This window comes from Arachis hypogaea, chromosome 8 (assembly GCF_003086295.3).
Source record: "Arachis hypogaea cultivar Tifrunner chromosome 8, arahy.Tifrunner.gnm2.J5K5, whole genome shotgun sequence".
NCBI classification, from domain to species: Eukaryota; Viridiplantae; Streptophyta; class Magnoliopsida; order Fabales; family Fabaceae; genus Arachis; species Arachis hypogaea.
In genome coordinates, this window is record NC_092043.1 from 16,508,961 (window position 1) to 16,525,670 (window position 16,710).

Sequence of the window (16,710 nt, forward strand, 5' to 3'; positions counted from 1 at the left end):
TAAAATCCAAACAACATTCACTTTATTATAATCTATTTTCATATAAAAATTACTAAATATAAATCACGTTAGCATTAATTTATGGAAAAGTTTAGGGGGCCAGCAATTTTATTGCATTTTGGCCAGCATGTAACCAGCAGAGAAAGGTGAGCCATTGGATGAAATCTCACATCAATCTCACACTATCAAATCATCATTGATGGCTAGTTAATGGCTATCAATCACAAATGTTGCTGGCCCCCTAACATTGCTCCTAATTTATTTTTCATCAAAATAAAATTTAAAAAATTAATTTGATACACATTTTTTAATAAATGTATAATAAATATATCGGATACTTAATTTTGTATTTTTTTAAATAATGCTTTTTAATTGATAACTTTAATTTATGTCTTTAGAACACATATTAATTAAATCTTTTAATTTATTAAAAAATATATCAGCATTTGATTTCATTAAGTGTACGTATATATATGAAAATGGATCTCTTCATTTTTTTTACCGAAAAAAATAAAGTGTGATATCTTATTTTTAATTCATATATGAGACCAAAAATTAATAAAAAAGGAAACAATAAATAATAAAATCAAACACTAAACACTCTCCACTGTGCTGTTGGCGGTGGTTGAATGAAATTTAAGTTAAATTATGAATTATGAATTATCTCTAACCATTTATTTGTTGTGCATAATTATGTCATCACTTACTTGTCAATGACTCATTAGATTCTGCGTAATTTCATGTACAAAATTATTTGTAAAATTAAACTACACCATAAAAAGCATTTATATGACAATGGTTACTTCCAATTAATTAGGCGCTTTAGGTACATAAAATCAGATAATATTGTAATAATAACGACCTTAACTCATGCCTCTCTTACATTTGAAAACTTTTATTCTCTCTCTCTAGACACACACACTATTGGTGGATAAAAAAAGCTTCAATAAAGGGTAAGGGTTTGGGCACCCACATTATTTCATTTGATTTAAGCAGCTTCCTTCAATAACTGAAATAAAGAAAATAGTAATTAATATTAAATATTAACAGATCATGAAGAATATATAAGACATCTAACTTATTAAAAGCGTTACTTATCGTTGGTTGCTCACCTCATCAAATCGTATGGTGAAATTAAATAATAAGCATATATATGATCATAAGATGGCTGCAAATTAAAATTAATATAGTGAAAAAACTTTTCATTAGCCAATATAAATTTAATTTTAATGTACTAATAGTATAAATTATTTTACATAGTTGTTCAATTATATATGTTTCTTTTTGAGTTATCACAATTTATGTAGTTAATACAGAAAATAATTATTTTTGTTGATTTGGTATTACATACTTAAAAATACGTGTAAAATTGTTTTATAACGACAATGTATCAAAATTAAATTTAAGTTAATATTAATCATTTTTAACCTTTTTTTATTTATTATTTTTAAAAAAAAATTAGAATTAAGACTTTAAAATTTAACATTTAAAATTAAAAAATAGTTAATATTAACCAAAAAAATTTTGATTTATTAGTTGAGCTCATAATATAATATAATATATAGTATCTAAAAAGTGATACCTGAAAATAAGTCTCAAGCTTCTTCTTCAAATTTATATACTCTTGCTTGATTTGTTGGAAAGTCCTGAAGCATCTGAAAAAGACAAAATGTGTATAATCGCATTACAAATAACACATATATCAATAATACAATATTGTTAATAGAAATTATACATATTTTTTAATTATTTTTCAAACATTTTGTTATACCAATATGGAATAACAATAATCTTTACTCTTTAGTGTATATAAAAAGTATTTTTTCTATTTACCCGTCATAGTTTTGTGCCTCACAATATTCACCAAATCCGTTGCATTCATTCTTCACCTTCTTTGCTCCGATGCTGTACGTATGCATGTCAAAGGAATTGAAAACTTATTATTATTATTATTGACTTTTGGTTTGCGGACATTTAAATCCTTAAAGATTTAAAAATACATTTAAATTCTTGATTTTTTCAAAATCTCGACATATTGATTCTTGAGTCTAATTTGTCTCATTTTAAAATTTCTCTCACATGTGTATCTGTATCAACTAGGTCAATACAATGGAAGTCACATTTAATTTTCAATTAGGTCAATACAATGGGAGTCACATTTGATTTTTTATTAGGTCTGACAGACCCAAGTTAACATGAAGGATCGATATATCCAAATTTTAAAAATATCAAAAATTTAAATATATTTTTAAATTTCTAAAAACTTAAATGTCCGGATATCAAAAGCTCGATGACTTTTTTATTATTTATTATTATTATTATTATTAGGTTTGAGTAGGTACCTTGAGCAACTTCCCTTGAATTGATGCATGTAATCGTCCAATTTTGTGAAGTCAGTTGGGTTACTCAAACTGAGTAGGAATATATATATATATATAGATATATCAAAATTGTTACATTTATCATATAATATAATAAAGATACATTATTAAATTCTACATTATTGGTGGCTTACAGTGCTTGATCAATGTTGTAGATCAATCTTGCAGAGTCAGTGTAGAAAAGGGTCACAACTTCTTCCACAAAATTGGGATTATCATTGTCTTGCAACTCTTCCAGCTGAATGAATTGCTCATCCAAATATCCCTATATATTAAAATCAATATCAAATCATGATGATTATTAGTTAACTTTGTAGTAAGTTTTTATTTATTTAGGTGAAAATTTAGGTACAGTTAATTTTATGTGAAATTGATAGTTGAGAGCGTAGCGATTAAATAATTTGATTGATTTGACTAAATTTTCATCTAACAATTTTCAATTATCAATTTTATGTGAAGTTAACTGGACGTAAGTTTTCACGATTTATTTAATGTATGTTTCTTTTAGTAGAAGCTATTACAATTCATCTACATTTCGACCAAGCGCATTTTAAGGGACATAAACTTGAATTATATATATTAACATAAAATAATTTTGTAGTACTATGATTTAGTCATATACATATTTTTATATGAATTATATGATACAATAAGTGGTTATAACTTGTATGTATCATACATTTTTACTAATGTGATAATATTACCCTATTGGATGTTTATGTCTAAATAAAAAAGATATTTAGAAAAAGTCCATGCTTTAATATCCAATGCAAATTAATTTAATACGAGAGATACATTAGTGTAATATGTTAATTTTTTATTTTTTTTCATTCAGATAAAAAATTATTAAATTTCAGTTAATTGAAATTGTTACTAACAATTTTTTTTAATTAAAAGCGTTACTGATGATTTTTCTTTTTTCAGTAACTATTTCATATTAACGAAATTTATCAACAAATCCTAATATTTTAATAAACCTCAAATGATAACTCAATATTAAAAAAAAAAAATCAAGTCTTAATAATCCAAGCCATTTAACTTTATTTTGTGGTAAAATTTTCCGCTGAAAAGTTTCTGGAAACTAATTAAAGGACATATATAGCTTTACGAAAAAAGATCGCAGCCGCTAACTTTATTGATGTAGACAATTTTTTATAAAAAGAAATAAAAATAGAAAAGAAAAAAATATAAAAAATAGAAATAACAAACATAATTAACACAAAAAAAAAAGAAGATGCAAATTAAATACCTGATCAAGAAGTGAGCTTCGTATGAAGGCAGCTTCTCTTTGCAACCGAACCTTGTCCATCTCAGCCTTTGATAAAACAAAAAATTTAATAAATAAATAAATAAGATGATTAATTGATATGAGTATTAGTTTTTCACTTGTTCTAGATCGATGGCTAACTACGTTGTGCATCAATCAATATTTATAGCATTGCATTGAGGGATATAGTATCAATACACTACACCCTTTTTTAAAAATAAAAAAAATTGTTCGTTTTCTTGGTATAGTGATATCAAAAAACAAAATAACAATTAAAATAAATAACAGAATACCACTAAGTAACTATCATTCACTCATTCATTCTTTTTTCTTCTTCTATCGAAAGCAACCCTAGCTTTATATATATTAGTCTATTAATATTTAATAGACATTAATGTGTTTATTAATTTATTTGTATTTATTATATATATATATATATATATAAATATTAAAATATCTTATGTTTAGTAAATTTTTTTATGAATGATATATATTTTAAAAAAATTGGTTTAATTACTCTGTTGCTCCCTATAGTTTCGCAAAATTTTCAATTAGGTCCTTATACTTTTTTTCCTTTTAGTTGAGTCCTTACACCAAATTTTTTTTAATTGGGTCCCTACACTTTTTTTTCCTTTTATTTAGGTCCTTATACCAATTCTTTTTTTTTAGTTGGGTCCCTATAAAATTAAGCCAATTACTACTAATAAAAAGGACTTAGTTGAAAAAAATTAGTGTAGGGACTCAATTAAAAAAAAAGTATATGAACCTAATTGAAAATTTTACGAAACTATAGAGACCAACAGAGTAATTGAACCAAAAAAATTAGACACTAACTTTTAATATTTTCATTATATATAATATAAAAGATAGATATATATGAATTTAATTTTAATATATTAATAGTATAAGTATATAACTACTCGCCAATAATTATTATTATTTACGTTGACATATATAAAAAATAATTATTTAATTAATATAACGATACATAACTAAATTTATATAAAAAAAAATTTTAATATTATTTATACATCAAAATTAATATGCTCTTATAAATTGATTGCTCTAAAGTAGAAGATGCACCAAAAAGGCAAATTGCTGAACGAACATATTATTATCATTATCATTAGGAGTTTCTATAACAGTAGCGCTTTTCATCATATCATAAAATTTCTGCATTTCAGAAAAAAAAAATAATTGAATATATATTTTTCAAGGCATATATTTCTTTTTCGGATAGTTCAAGAATCAAAAGCAAAAGCAATCTACCAGGGATAGAGCCAACTGGTGCATTTCATTCTGGGACAGCTATAACTTGTTTGATATGATATCATGAGTGCAAATGTTAAAAAGTTTTATGTAGATAGATATGCATTTTTTAAATTAATTAATTAATTAATTGGTTGTGGCTTAATATTATTAGGAGATGGAACAAAAAGAACTTCAAATAGATTATGAGAACACAATAATGCTAAACACACATTTTATTATTGTTTCAATGAAAATATGCTGGACTCAATTTTATTTACTATTTCAAAAGTAGTAATAATATAGAATTTACAAAATAAATATAAAATTTACGAAAATACATAAATCGGGATACTAAGTCATCAATTTATGCGTTGTGCATATCTCGAGTATTGAGTTCATATTTTATTTTTTCATGTATTTCGGATACTAAGACTTTATACACAGACTAGATTCTCATTATCCGAGATGTGTTCAATTTTTTGTTGTGTATTTATGTAATTATGCTATATTTTATGTATTTTCGTAAATTTTATATTTATTTAATTTAAATAAAAAATCTAAAAATATATAATAAAATAATTTTATAAAACTCTTTTATAACAATAGTCCATTAAATTTAAACAAATATATAAAAGAAATAAAAAAATAAAATTTTAAATGTGTGATTAATATTTATTTTAAAGTGATTAATATTAACCAATTTTAAAGTGATTAATATTTTCTTTTATATTTATTTTATATTTGAATCTAAATTAATCAATCTTTTATTTTTCATTAAAAATGTTTGTCTCTTAATATTTTTCATATATATATATTTGATTAATAAAAGATAATTAAAGAATATATTGAACTGGCATGCAGTGATGATTATTTCATATAATTATATATGAAAATTGAAATACAAGAAAGTGGATAAGGGATACGAGCCTGAGGATGAGTAAAAGAATATCTTCATTGTGTTTTTTCTTTTTTTTTTTTTCCTTTTTGCGTTGTTAAAAGAATATCTTCAATTATGCTTACATAAAATTTCATCGCAGTTCACACTAGTCACTAGGTGTGAAAAAGAATAATATATATTCAACTATTCTTATCATCGAAACATGAATTTGTCATTTTAAGACAAGTCGTCACTACATCCATTTTGTAAGCCTCCATTATTGCTATGTTTTATTTTCGTTTGGAATTGCTAAACTACATAGAAACCCAAGCTGAATAAAAATTCAAGATCAAATAAATAAATCTAGAATAAATATAAAGAACTTATTTTTTTAATTAGTTAATATTAATCAATATTTTTTACTATAAAATTATTTTTTTAAAATTTTTGGGAGTTTTAAAAAATCTTTAAAATTTAAATTTAAATATTTATAATAACTTAAAAAATAATATTTAAATTCAGATAAACTAATAATTTAACAAATTAATTGATATTAATTAAAAAATAGTTAAATTTTTAGTTGAATTCATAAATATAATCCCCATTATATATTCATAGGATGACATAAAAACAATAATGTAATTAGGGATGAAAATAAGTATCTATAAGGACAGATATTTTTTTTCATCCCATCCCAATTTATGAAAATGTTTTTTTTTTCTATCTCGCTTTTGTCATGAATCTCTGTTTAATTGTCTCAGAAAAAAAAATGAGTATAATCTAAATACCATTTAATATAATCATTAACATAATAAACATTAAATATCTAATATACACATTAGAAAAAATAAAAAATAAAAATAACTTTCAGCATATAAGGACATTTTCAATATTTAATTTTAGTTTAATTTTGTTTTAGTCCCACAAAATATCATATAAGTATTTGTGGGGCCATATATCATAAAAATTAATTTAAAACTCAATGTGAAATTTGTCACTTCAATGTTTAGTCTCAATTCAATTTAAATTTTATATTATTTTTAATTATTTTATTTAGTATATTATACAAGTGATAGTATTTAATTGGTCATTTTTTTAAATGATACAGTCTTTATTGATGCCAATCTCATTTTAAATGTTTTATTCAATACAAATTTTAATTTTAAATAAATTCAATTACTATAAATGTCAAAAATAATATTCAAAAAATATTTCATTAAAATTACTCTAAATATCATAATTCATTTTTGTCAAATGAGAATATTTAAGTAAATTTATTTTTGTACAAATTTAACGAGTCTCTATGAGATAAGTACCTCTATCCCTGTTTATTCACATAATAAATCCCTATTTTCATTAAAATTTTGTGAGTTCCCATTTACTTTTATGTTGAGATAATCTCTGCAAGTACGTGTTTTTGTAATTTTTTTGTCATTCCTGTATGAAACTTGAAGTCCTTTATCATATGAAAAATGTCAAGTAAAAAGTATATAATACAAAAAATTTTGAAAAAAATATTACAAAAGATCATTAAAAAAATTTAATTATTAAAAAAGATTTTTAGTATTAAAATTATTTAAAAGTGTTAAATTTTATAATAATTAGAGAAAAGACCAAATTCTTTTATAAAAAAATAAATATATTTTTAAATTATTTTTTTATTTATTTCTTTTTTATAAACATATCTTATCTCTAATTATTTATCATAATCAAATTTTTATTGATACACCTTTATCTTATTGACGCACTTTAATTTATAACTCATAAGTCATAATAGAGATTTGTTCTGCTGTGAATCAAATAAAAAGCTGGAAGACTAATAAATGTGCCCTAATTTTGTTATGCTTTGACAATTTATATGAATACTGTAGCGGTGAGTTTTATTTGAATACTGTAACTTTGACTAATAAATGAAAGAATTTTATATGAATATTATAGCCTTGAAGTTTGAGAAGAACTAGTTTGTGAAACCAAAAAAGGAGTTATACTCCCCATATCTTACGTTATTATTAGTAACCTTATTAGCTCTTTCAAAAAAAATTTTAAAATTAATACTTTTAAATAAGATATATTTATTTACAAGAAAATATATATTTACAAAAAATAATAATCTAAAAATATATTTATCTCTTTATAAAAATAATTTGATAATTCTCTCTAACTATTATAAAAATTAATACTTTTAAATAATTTTAATATTAATTTTTTTTAATAATTAAATCTTTTTAACGATCCTTTAATAATAATTTTTCTAAAAATTTATAAACATGACTTCACATATAATTCATCTGGCTATTTTACTTTTTGTTCACAATATATATATGTCAAACACGATGCCATTAATTCTTCATTAGTTTCTATGCAAGAAATAGGACTTAATACTTATATTTGTTCGTGAAATTATATTATTTACATTTTAATTTAATTTTTAAAATTTTTATTTATTCAATTTAATTTTTTAATATAATATTTGTGCTTTATATTAGTCTCTATTTTTGTTTTTATCATAAAATTGTTAATAACATACTGAAAAAGATTTAGGACTATCTATTATACTTTTTAATAGCTATTTAAAGTGACAATTAAAATTTTAATCCTGATTTCACTTAAGAATTTTAAAATATTTTCAAAAAAAAAAATTGAAGTAAAAAATTTTAATGACCACGTGAAATAATAGTTAAGAAGTTCAGCCTGTCAGTTATTAGTCTTTCTTAGTATGTCATTAATGATTTTGTGACGAAAACATAATTAAAAATTAATAAATTACTGATGTCAAATTAAAAACTAAATTGAGTACTTTGAAAATCAAATTGAGATGGAAGTGTAATTTTAAAGACCAATTTGAATATTAAATTCAAAAAATAGTGTCAAAATTTAAAAACTTTTTCGATATTAATTGAACCACCAAACCATGGATAAAGAAAGATGAATCTCTAACAACGATAATGATGAAAAGGACTTTGATAGGTAAACAATAGTTTTTGTGAATAATATAAATAATGAGTTTTAAAATTGGCCCAATAAAGTAAAAACATATTATATTCTCAAATTATTTACTTAAATTTTAATATTAGAATAACAATTTTCACACTTAATAAATTGAATATCTAATATATCCATTATTTACATTATTTAGTATTTTCACTGTCTACCTATACTTTTTCTTCTGATAAATGTTAAGTATGGATTCTTGCTTAGGTTTTACTAATGGTTTGATTATACAAATGTTCAATAAAGTTCCTTAGATTAGAGGGAGAATAATCAATCACATGCATGTTGTTGAATAGCCATAAGACATGAAACCAACGTGTGAGAATCTCAACAATAAATGGTGGACCCTGACATGTCTTTTCCAATTAAAGACATTAGGACATTAAACTGTTTAAAGAAGTAACTTACAAATTAAAATAGACACATGTTTATTCTATGAAGGTCCATCACAAAAAAGAAAATCACACAAGTTTTATATTTGCAATGCAATTTGATGTTTGTGTGTTCTTTGGTTTAAGCAGATGCTCCATCACATTCACATCTATTTGTGTGGAACCAATTCTTAATGTGTGTGTGTCAAAGCACTATGTGGATGAGAATATACATTTTAACGAAAAAATTTCAAGTGTACTAGAATATCAGTGTTTCAGTTATTTTAATCATTGATTTTAATTAATATATATTATATATATTTTTTATAATTTAAATTAACGGTCAAAATAATTAAAATATCAGTATTTTTGATATACTTGAAACTCTTTCCATTTTATATGCTTTGCATTTGGGATTGGATTGGAAGGCATAAATATCAAATAATATTCTCTGCCTTATAAGAGTAAGTATTCCAAATTGATAAGAATACTACCAACATGGCGTCATCAAATGTTACTTCCAGCATCTTCCATTGTTCTACTCTGGTGATTGGTGATGGGTATCATGTCGTCATTCTTTAATGACATCATTTAACAACAGGTTTTGTTAACTAAAGCACTTAAAACTTCATAACAATATGCTCTTCTGCTTAATTAATTGTCACATCTCTATAGTTAGTATCATATTTTATGCATATACTTTAACAAATGAAAATATAAATTTAATTTTGAATATACTAACAATATAAAGTAATTTTATATGTATATCAAATTATGAATTATCATCTCATAAAAAAATATTTTTTGTTTGTTTGTGAATATTTATCAAAAAAAATAAACATAATTGAACAACTATGTAAAATAATTTATATTATTAGCATATTAAAATTAAACTCATAAAAATATATATAATATTAGTGTAATATACTCAAGTTTTTAAAACTCATTTTTAATCTTGAGTAAAATCATAATTAGATTTTCGAAAATTTTGATTTTGAACTAATTAATTCTTGAAGGAAAAAAAAAATACCAATTAAGTCCTCTACGATAACGAATAGTGGATATGTATGTCCTTCCAGATAGTGCAATAGTGCCAAATAAAACAGAATTATTCATGTATTTCGTTATCTACAATTGTGCGTATTCCGTTACTGCCACATGAGCATCGAAACAATATAGTTTTAAACCGTAAAACATTTATTATCTTTTGAATTTTCATATAACATATCAATTGCTCTCTATTTATCACGAATCATGTTTCGCCAGTACATATAAACATCACATATTCACCGTTTACTGTCATAAAAGACCAAATTAATACATCTTTTCTTTAGGGACTAACTAGTCCAAGATAAAAAATTTCAGAGACATAATTGTCACTTTACTCAAAAACTTTAAGCAGTTATAGTAAACCCTTTTAAATATATAATTGATCCTATCCCGGGAGAAGATTTGGTTGCTATGATCATTGTAAGCCAAAATTGAATTGCAAAACAAGAGATTTGGAAGAGAATGGGAGAAAAATTCATGAATCAAAATGTGGCAGAATATTGAAAAACTAAATGGGGTGTGTGTCACCATCATCAGACTACAGTGGAGACGGAATTAAGGTGACTAAGCCAAAAGTCTCCATCCAATACAATAGCAAAACCATTTATTAATTTCTGAAATGATTACACAATACAAATAAATAATGGAAGGGATTGGAAGAAAATGAAATAGTAATGCAATGAATGTAACAACAGAAGTCACTGAGAATGCAAAGAATACGAGGATCTTTAAGGCTTTGCATCCAGTCATCTTTTTTCCAATTCTAGTAGTCAGGTATATATTCTCATAACATTACTCCAAAATTTTGAAGCCAATCGTGGATCATCAAAAAGTAAGCTATTTAAGTTGCTGTCATGCCAGTCTCTCTGTTATTTTTTTTTATGTTTTTGCTGAGCATCAATTATCACCTTCTCCCCAAAAATCCCATTGCTTGGTAAACATTATTGACAGTGGCATCTGCTATTTCTGATGCATTTCTAGCACCTTCTGCTAAAACATCATCTAAGTAACCCGAATCGGACATGATTTCGTCATAGCGAACCTGCAAAAGATGGGAAACCAAATGCCAACGAGTAAAAATTCTGGTTAACATGAACATATATCACTAGAAGACGAAGATCTAGGATTACCCCTCATAGGAACACCTCAATAAACAACTCCTACTTTAAAAATAAAGTTATTCATTTAAAACCTTTATATGATGTTATCCAGACAACTTATTCTCGTGGAGTCACATTGAAATCCAACTTGGAGATTAGAAGTCAACTAATAAAAGTGAGGAAACCAGTGGCTTCCAGTGGTAAACCAGTACAGACTTAACAATCATTGTGGAAGCCATAATAGAATATTAGAAAAGGCAACTTTTAATGGATTTGGATCTTCTAAATTTTGAATTTCATTTTAAAGGGGAAAGTGTGATCTCTCACCGTTTATTTCATAGGTGGGACCAAGAGAAAATATGAGAGCGAAACGAGGAGAGATCACACTTTACTCTCTAAATTAAAAATTCAAAATTTAGAGGATCAAAATTCACTTTTAATAGGTTAAACCTGAATTGGACGCAAATGATCAATCAAGGCATCTGTTAAGAGAGTTTTGAAGGCGCCCCAGTTCATGTTTTGGCACTCCTGAACAACTTCCTGCATATAATCGCAACAAGTTTTGAAAGTCACTAATTACTACACCGTTAGAAAACATTTGTAATAAATACAACACTTTACACGGAAAAAGTAAAATATAACTTCAATTTCTCATCTCATAATCTGGTTTATAGCTTAACTGCATAATACAAGGAATTCTGTTACAAACTAATTCCGAGGAATTCTTTATATATATATATATAGGAACAAAAACAACAGAATATGCACTTCATCTGAGCTTTCTTTTCTAATTGAGCCAAACTCTTCTGCTAATAGAAGATCACAAGCACAAACTTGATTGCATTACCAGACCAAGTTATAGCCATGTGGAAAGATTACGGAGTCTTAATTAAAATAGGCAGATACCAGAACCACTAAGAAGATATTAACAACTGAAATCATTAAAAATGCAATAAAAATATAGTGCATTTCTAACTTCTGACCTCTTTTGTCTTTCCCGAAATGAGCTGGTATATGGAAAGAAGATTGTTACATTCTGGCCTCTCAGGATTATCAAACTCCAATCTAAAAGATTTGCACATGTTTCACAAGGTGTAGCAGATCAGATTATAGAAGATGTACAACCAAGGATGAAAAAAGAAAGCATTGACAGACAACATCAAGGGGGAAGATTATCATATCATGAAACAGGATATTAACAATACTAACCCTGGAAATGCATCAGTTTTGCAACGTTTGATCTTGTTTGCTATAAGCTACATAAGAAAATAAGCAAACTCAGGAAACAAAGATCTTGAACGATACAGCCTATTAGAACATGCTTATATAGATATAACATCTGATCATATTTAATTTGCAATATACAAGTCATGCTCATCAATTCCACACATGAAATTCCCTCATATATTAATGCAAGCAGGTGAGAAAGAATCGTACATATAGCAGTATGAAGATAAGCATAGAAAAAAACAACAGAACAAGTGAAATTTGTCTTAGGAATATGGCAACTTACATCTTTAGGATCAAGCAAATTGATTCTCGATTGATCAGAAGGTGCGGACTTTGACATCTATAAAATTGAACCCACCGGAAAAATCAGAACAAGCTTGTAAATCCAAATCAATAAATAATTTCGTTTGCTACTTGTTAGAACTAGATAAAAATAAAAATAAAAACCCTAAACTCAAGAAACGTGTTTATCAAGAGAAGCTTCTTTACTATCCAAAACAACACTCAATCTCTAACAATCTCCTTAATTCTCTCCTCTCCCTATTTTTATTTAGCTAAATCTTCACATCTAACTAAAGAGTACTTTAAAATGGATCCAAGTAAGTTTTCTTGTTGACTAAAGTTTGAGAGTGAATGAATAACAAAAAGTAAGGCCTGGTAAAAAAAACAGGAGTCAATCAAACAAAGTTATCAAATTTGCATACTCATCTAGATAACAAATAAACATTGTTCCACAGTTCAATTGATATTGAAAGTAGGCTACCAACCTCCTTTAACTAATATCATCTAAGATTATGCTTTCTTTCAAAGCTGACTAAAACAAGTATAACTGAATACCAGCATGATGTACATACAAAGACAAGAGAAAAGGTCGAAATAGAAAACCTTAGAAAGGCCATCCGTTAGGGACATAATTCGGGCTCCAGCTGGAGGTATAAGGGGCTCCGGAACCTACATCCAGGAAAGTGCAGCTAATAAGAAAATTGCATTTTTAAATGTTGATTCATTGTCCCTTTTGATTCGGGGGGGTAAAGAACAACTTACTTTAAATATTGCACCACCTCGACTGTCAAATACATAAAAAATAAAAGGGTTAAATCAAATGTGAATTTGTTATTTTTTAATAAAAAAGAGTTAAATAATTCAGCAACCTTTGTATAGATGGTTCTTATATCCAATTTTAAAATAGTTCCCTACCCTCCTAATTTTTTCCACTTTCTTCCTCCATATAAGTAATTAACCCGTTCTGCTAAGTCACGAGTCAACTCCAAGTGCTGCTTTTGATCTTCACCAACAGGGACAAAATCAGACTGCAGAAGCATGCTGCAATTATAAGAATCATTCATATTCAATGTAAAATTAATCTAACACCACATATTCAAATAAAATTTTGCAATGATAATAGTGATTGCAGAAATTAACATTAACATGTTTACCAAGTATTATAAGTTTTAACTTCATGACTACAATGAACTAGATAATAAATTGGGCTGGGGAAAGAGTGACATCATAGAATTTCCAAATGGCAGTGTGTCAAAAACCACCTGATATAGAAGTATATCAGAAGCCATCAGAACAGGATAAGTCAAAAGGGCAACTCCAACTTCTTCATCACCCTACAAATCCAATTCCAAAAGAATCACTGTTAATTGCGTCAATGAAAACATACCAGCCTGCAATAGGAGAACCAATAAGAAAACCATGATCTGCTTTAGTAGATACATTTGCAAAAGACAAGGTATATGATACTTCCATTGTTTAGAGATCATTGACCAAAAGATCAAATAGTTGGCGGCAACAAAAACTGTAGCAATGTCAAGACTAAAAAAGGCTGTAGTTTGCACAGTAGAGATATGACAAATTTGTTATTCATGACTGTAAGCTGCCATCTCCTAATTGGAAAACAAAATGGTATATGACAATTTTTTTATTTTTTATTTCTTTCCCTAATAGTCACTAAAATTACATGCTTGGGTGACAACAAAAGTAATCGAATTAAACTATCTTACTTTTAGAAGATTAGATACATAGAACAGGAAAAATTGAGAAGTATTCAAAATGGAACCTAGGAATTCATACAGCTAAAACGCACCGCCTTGCGAGACTTCTCTTTGAACTGTATCATTTTGTTCAGCCAACCAATTGGTGTTGCAGAACTTAGCAACCACATTAATTCTACATGTGCCCGAACATGAGACTGTACAAAAACAGAAGCCTGTATTCACGAATAAATGCCATTCATTCACAACTGGACAGAAATTTCCAGCAAAATATTGATTACCAAAAAGCAGCAAATAAGAGTTGCAATTTACCTTAGAAGGATCCACTCCACATGCCAGATAAATAGCTGCAGTTGACCTTGAAGCCTTAGATAATTGTTGTGCTTCATAAGGTAATGTAATCTGTAGGATTAGATCTGAAACAATGAGAAATGGGGAAGATAACACTCCAAATCCTAAAAAACAGAACACCGGAGTGTTATTGATGGCACTTGATTACAAATGTTATTATCTCCGTAGGAAGTTGCCTTAAACTAATTGATCTATTTATGAAGCCAATGCTAAACTCACTAAGCCTCAGAAGCAACACAGATAACAGTGGGAAAAAAAAAAAATAGAAAATTCACTAATTACACTGTCCATTCTTTTTCGATAAAAATAATTATTATACACCAACAATGTAGCACTATAAGGCCAGGGTTTAGCTCTAATAATAACAAAAAAGGCACAATAACAGCTCCATTAGGAAGCTTAGCAAGTTAACTTAGCAGCAGATTACATACCGCGTGGAGGTCTACAATGAAGAAAAGTGTATCATATGTATTCTGCAAAAAACAAATAAACAGAATGTCATAAAAACCAATGCAAATCTATGAATAACTACACAACAACCGAATGGAACATATATAACCTGAAGTGCAACCCAATTCTTGATGGCTCCAAAATAGTTTCCAAGGTGAATTGACCCAGTTGGCTGCACTCCCGAGACTACCCGTTTCCTGTTAGAGAGAAACAAGAAAACCACATTTTGACATAACCCAATTAAAGAGGAAAAAAAAGATATTTGAACTCAATTGAGCATTAAAATAATGAAACTAAAAAGAACAAAAAAAAGTGATTTTTACTTGAGAGGGGTTGGAGGAGTGATCGTGTCTGAAGAAGTAGAAGGTGTGGCGGTGGCAGAGGAAGTGCAAGAGCGGATAGAAGGGAGTGAGAAGCGAGAATGAAGGAGGGTTGAAGCAGCACACGACCTGTTTGTTGAAATGAAAATGAGAATAAACTGAGACACAGAAATATATAAATTTAAAAAAAGGAAGAAAAGAGAGTGTGTGTGTGTTTGTTTGTACAGTGAAGGAGCAAGGAAGCGTGGAGAATAAGAAGAAGAAGATGATGATAGATTGAGGAACTGAGAAACAACGGTGCCAGTGCCACCCATGTTTGATTTTTCGCTCACAACGCCTATCTCCTACTGTAATAGTAGAGTGCTACCCACCACACTCGCGCTTTTGAATTTTGATCCCATTAATATTTTTCAATCTTTTATGGTTTAGAATTAACTATTAAGAACTAATTATTTAGTTAATAAACTACTAAAAATACACTCGAATAATTTTGGCGCTGATAAAAATACATTTAAATTTTGTTATGGACAAAAATATTTTTAAATACTTTTAAAATATAACAAAAATATTTAACATTAAATATGTATTTCTCAAAAAATATTTTAGAGATTAAATTTTAATTTAATTTTTTTAAGCATGATTAAAAAATAAAATATTATTATTTTTAAAATTTGGTGATTTTTTTACTAAATATATATATTTTTTAAAAGTATTATTGGTTGTTGACAAAAAAATGTATACTTAGCGAAAAATTACTAAATTTTAAGAATAAAAAATATCTTTTTTTAAAATTATGCTTGTAAAAAATTGCATCAAAATTCAATTTTTAAAATATTTTTTAAAAATAAATATTTAATGTTAGATATTTTTATCGCATTTTAAAATTATTTGAGAATATTTTTGTTGATAGAAAAATTTTTGTATATTTTTGTCAACACTAATATTATTCGAGTACATTTTTTGTGGTTTGTCTTATTTAAGATTATGATTTATGATAAGGATTTAAAATTTAAATTAAATTAAATCATTTTAAAAAAATTAATTGACAATGATTAGAAAAAGTTGACTTGC

The 16,710-nt window shown here is 26.4% G+C and overlaps 2 protein-coding genes across 5 annotated transcripts; both read right to left on the bottom strand.

Moving 5' to 3' along the window:
* Positions 1-784: 784 nt before the first annotated feature.
* LOC112705072 (histidine-containing phosphotransfer protein 4-like) lies at positions 785-3,990 on the bottom strand. Of its 3 annotated transcripts, XM_072200785.1 has the most exons (7): positions 3,942-3,990; positions 3,631-3,696; positions 2,516-2,646; positions 2,343-2,411; positions 1,834-1,905; positions 1,583-1,655; positions 1,094-1,168 (listed from the first exon to the last, which is right to left on the bottom strand). In XM_072200785.1, the coding sequence occupies exons 2-7, from the start codon at positions 3,688-3,690 to the stop codon at positions 1,109-1,111; spliced, it is 465 nt and encodes a 154-aa protein (XP_072056886.1). In that variant the 5' UTR covers positions 3,691-3,696; positions 3,942-3,990; the 3' UTR covers positions 1,094-1,108. The 3 variants fall into 3 exon arrangements, with proteins under 3 accessions (XP_025611717.1, XP_072056886.1, XP_072056885.1); XM_025755932.3 differs by lacking the exons at positions 1,094-1,168; positions 3,942-3,990 and adding an exon at positions 785-1,009 and having other exon boundaries at positions 3,631-3,795; XM_072200784.1 differs by lacking the exon at positions 3,942-3,990 and having other exon boundaries at positions 3,631-3,797.
* A 6,780-nt stretch (positions 3,991-10,770) lies between these two features.
* LOC112706331 (tryptophan--tRNA ligase, chloroplastic/mitochondrial) lies at positions 10,771-16,030 on the bottom strand. 2 transcript variants are annotated; one of them, XM_025757589.3, is made up of 15 exons: positions 15,865-16,030; positions 15,643-15,768; positions 15,429-15,516; positions 15,301-15,342; positions 14,831-14,920; positions 14,611-14,733; positions 14,063-14,134; positions 13,716-13,828; positions 13,563-13,584; positions 13,404-13,469; positions 12,802-12,858; positions 12,498-12,544; positions 12,272-12,353; positions 11,739-11,828; positions 10,771-11,230 (listed from the first exon to the last, which is right to left on the bottom strand). In XM_025757589.3, exons 1-15 carry the CDS (start codon positions 15,951-15,953, stop codon positions 11,093-11,095), a joined length of 1,245 nt encoding a protein of 414 aa, XP_025613374.1. In that variant the 5' UTR covers positions 15,954-16,030; the 3' UTR covers positions 10,771-11,092. The 2 variants fall into 2 exon arrangements, with proteins under 2 accessions (XP_025613374.1, XP_025613375.1); XM_025757590.3 differs by having other exon boundaries at positions 15,925-16,020.
* Positions 16,031-16,710: the final 680 nt, after the last annotated feature.

Coding starts and splice junctions, on each gene's coding strand:
- LOC112705072 (XM_072200785.1), bottom strand. CDS start 3,690: ATGGACAAGGTTCGGTTGCAAAGAGAAGCTGCCTTCATACGAAGCTCA. Junction 1,656..1,833: donor GAGGCACAAAACTATGACGG/GTAAATAGAAAA, acceptor TGTCTTTTTCAG/ATGCTTCAGGACTTTCCAAC. Junction 1,169..1,582: donor AGCTTGAGACTTATTTTCAG/GTATCACTTTTT, acceptor TTTAATTTGCAG/CCATCTTATGATCATATATA.
- LOC112706331 (XM_025757589.3), bottom strand. CDS start 15,953: ATGGGTGGCACTGGCACCGTTGTTTCTCAGTTCCTCAATCTATCATCA. Junction 12,859..13,403: donor TAACGGATGGCCTTTCTAAG/GTTTTCTATTTC, acceptor TCAATTTTATAG/ATGTCAAAGTCCGCACCTTC. Junction 11,231..11,738: donor ATCATTTGCGTCCAATTCAG/GTTTAACCTATT, acceptor CATCTTTTGCAG/GTTCGCTATGACGAAATCAT.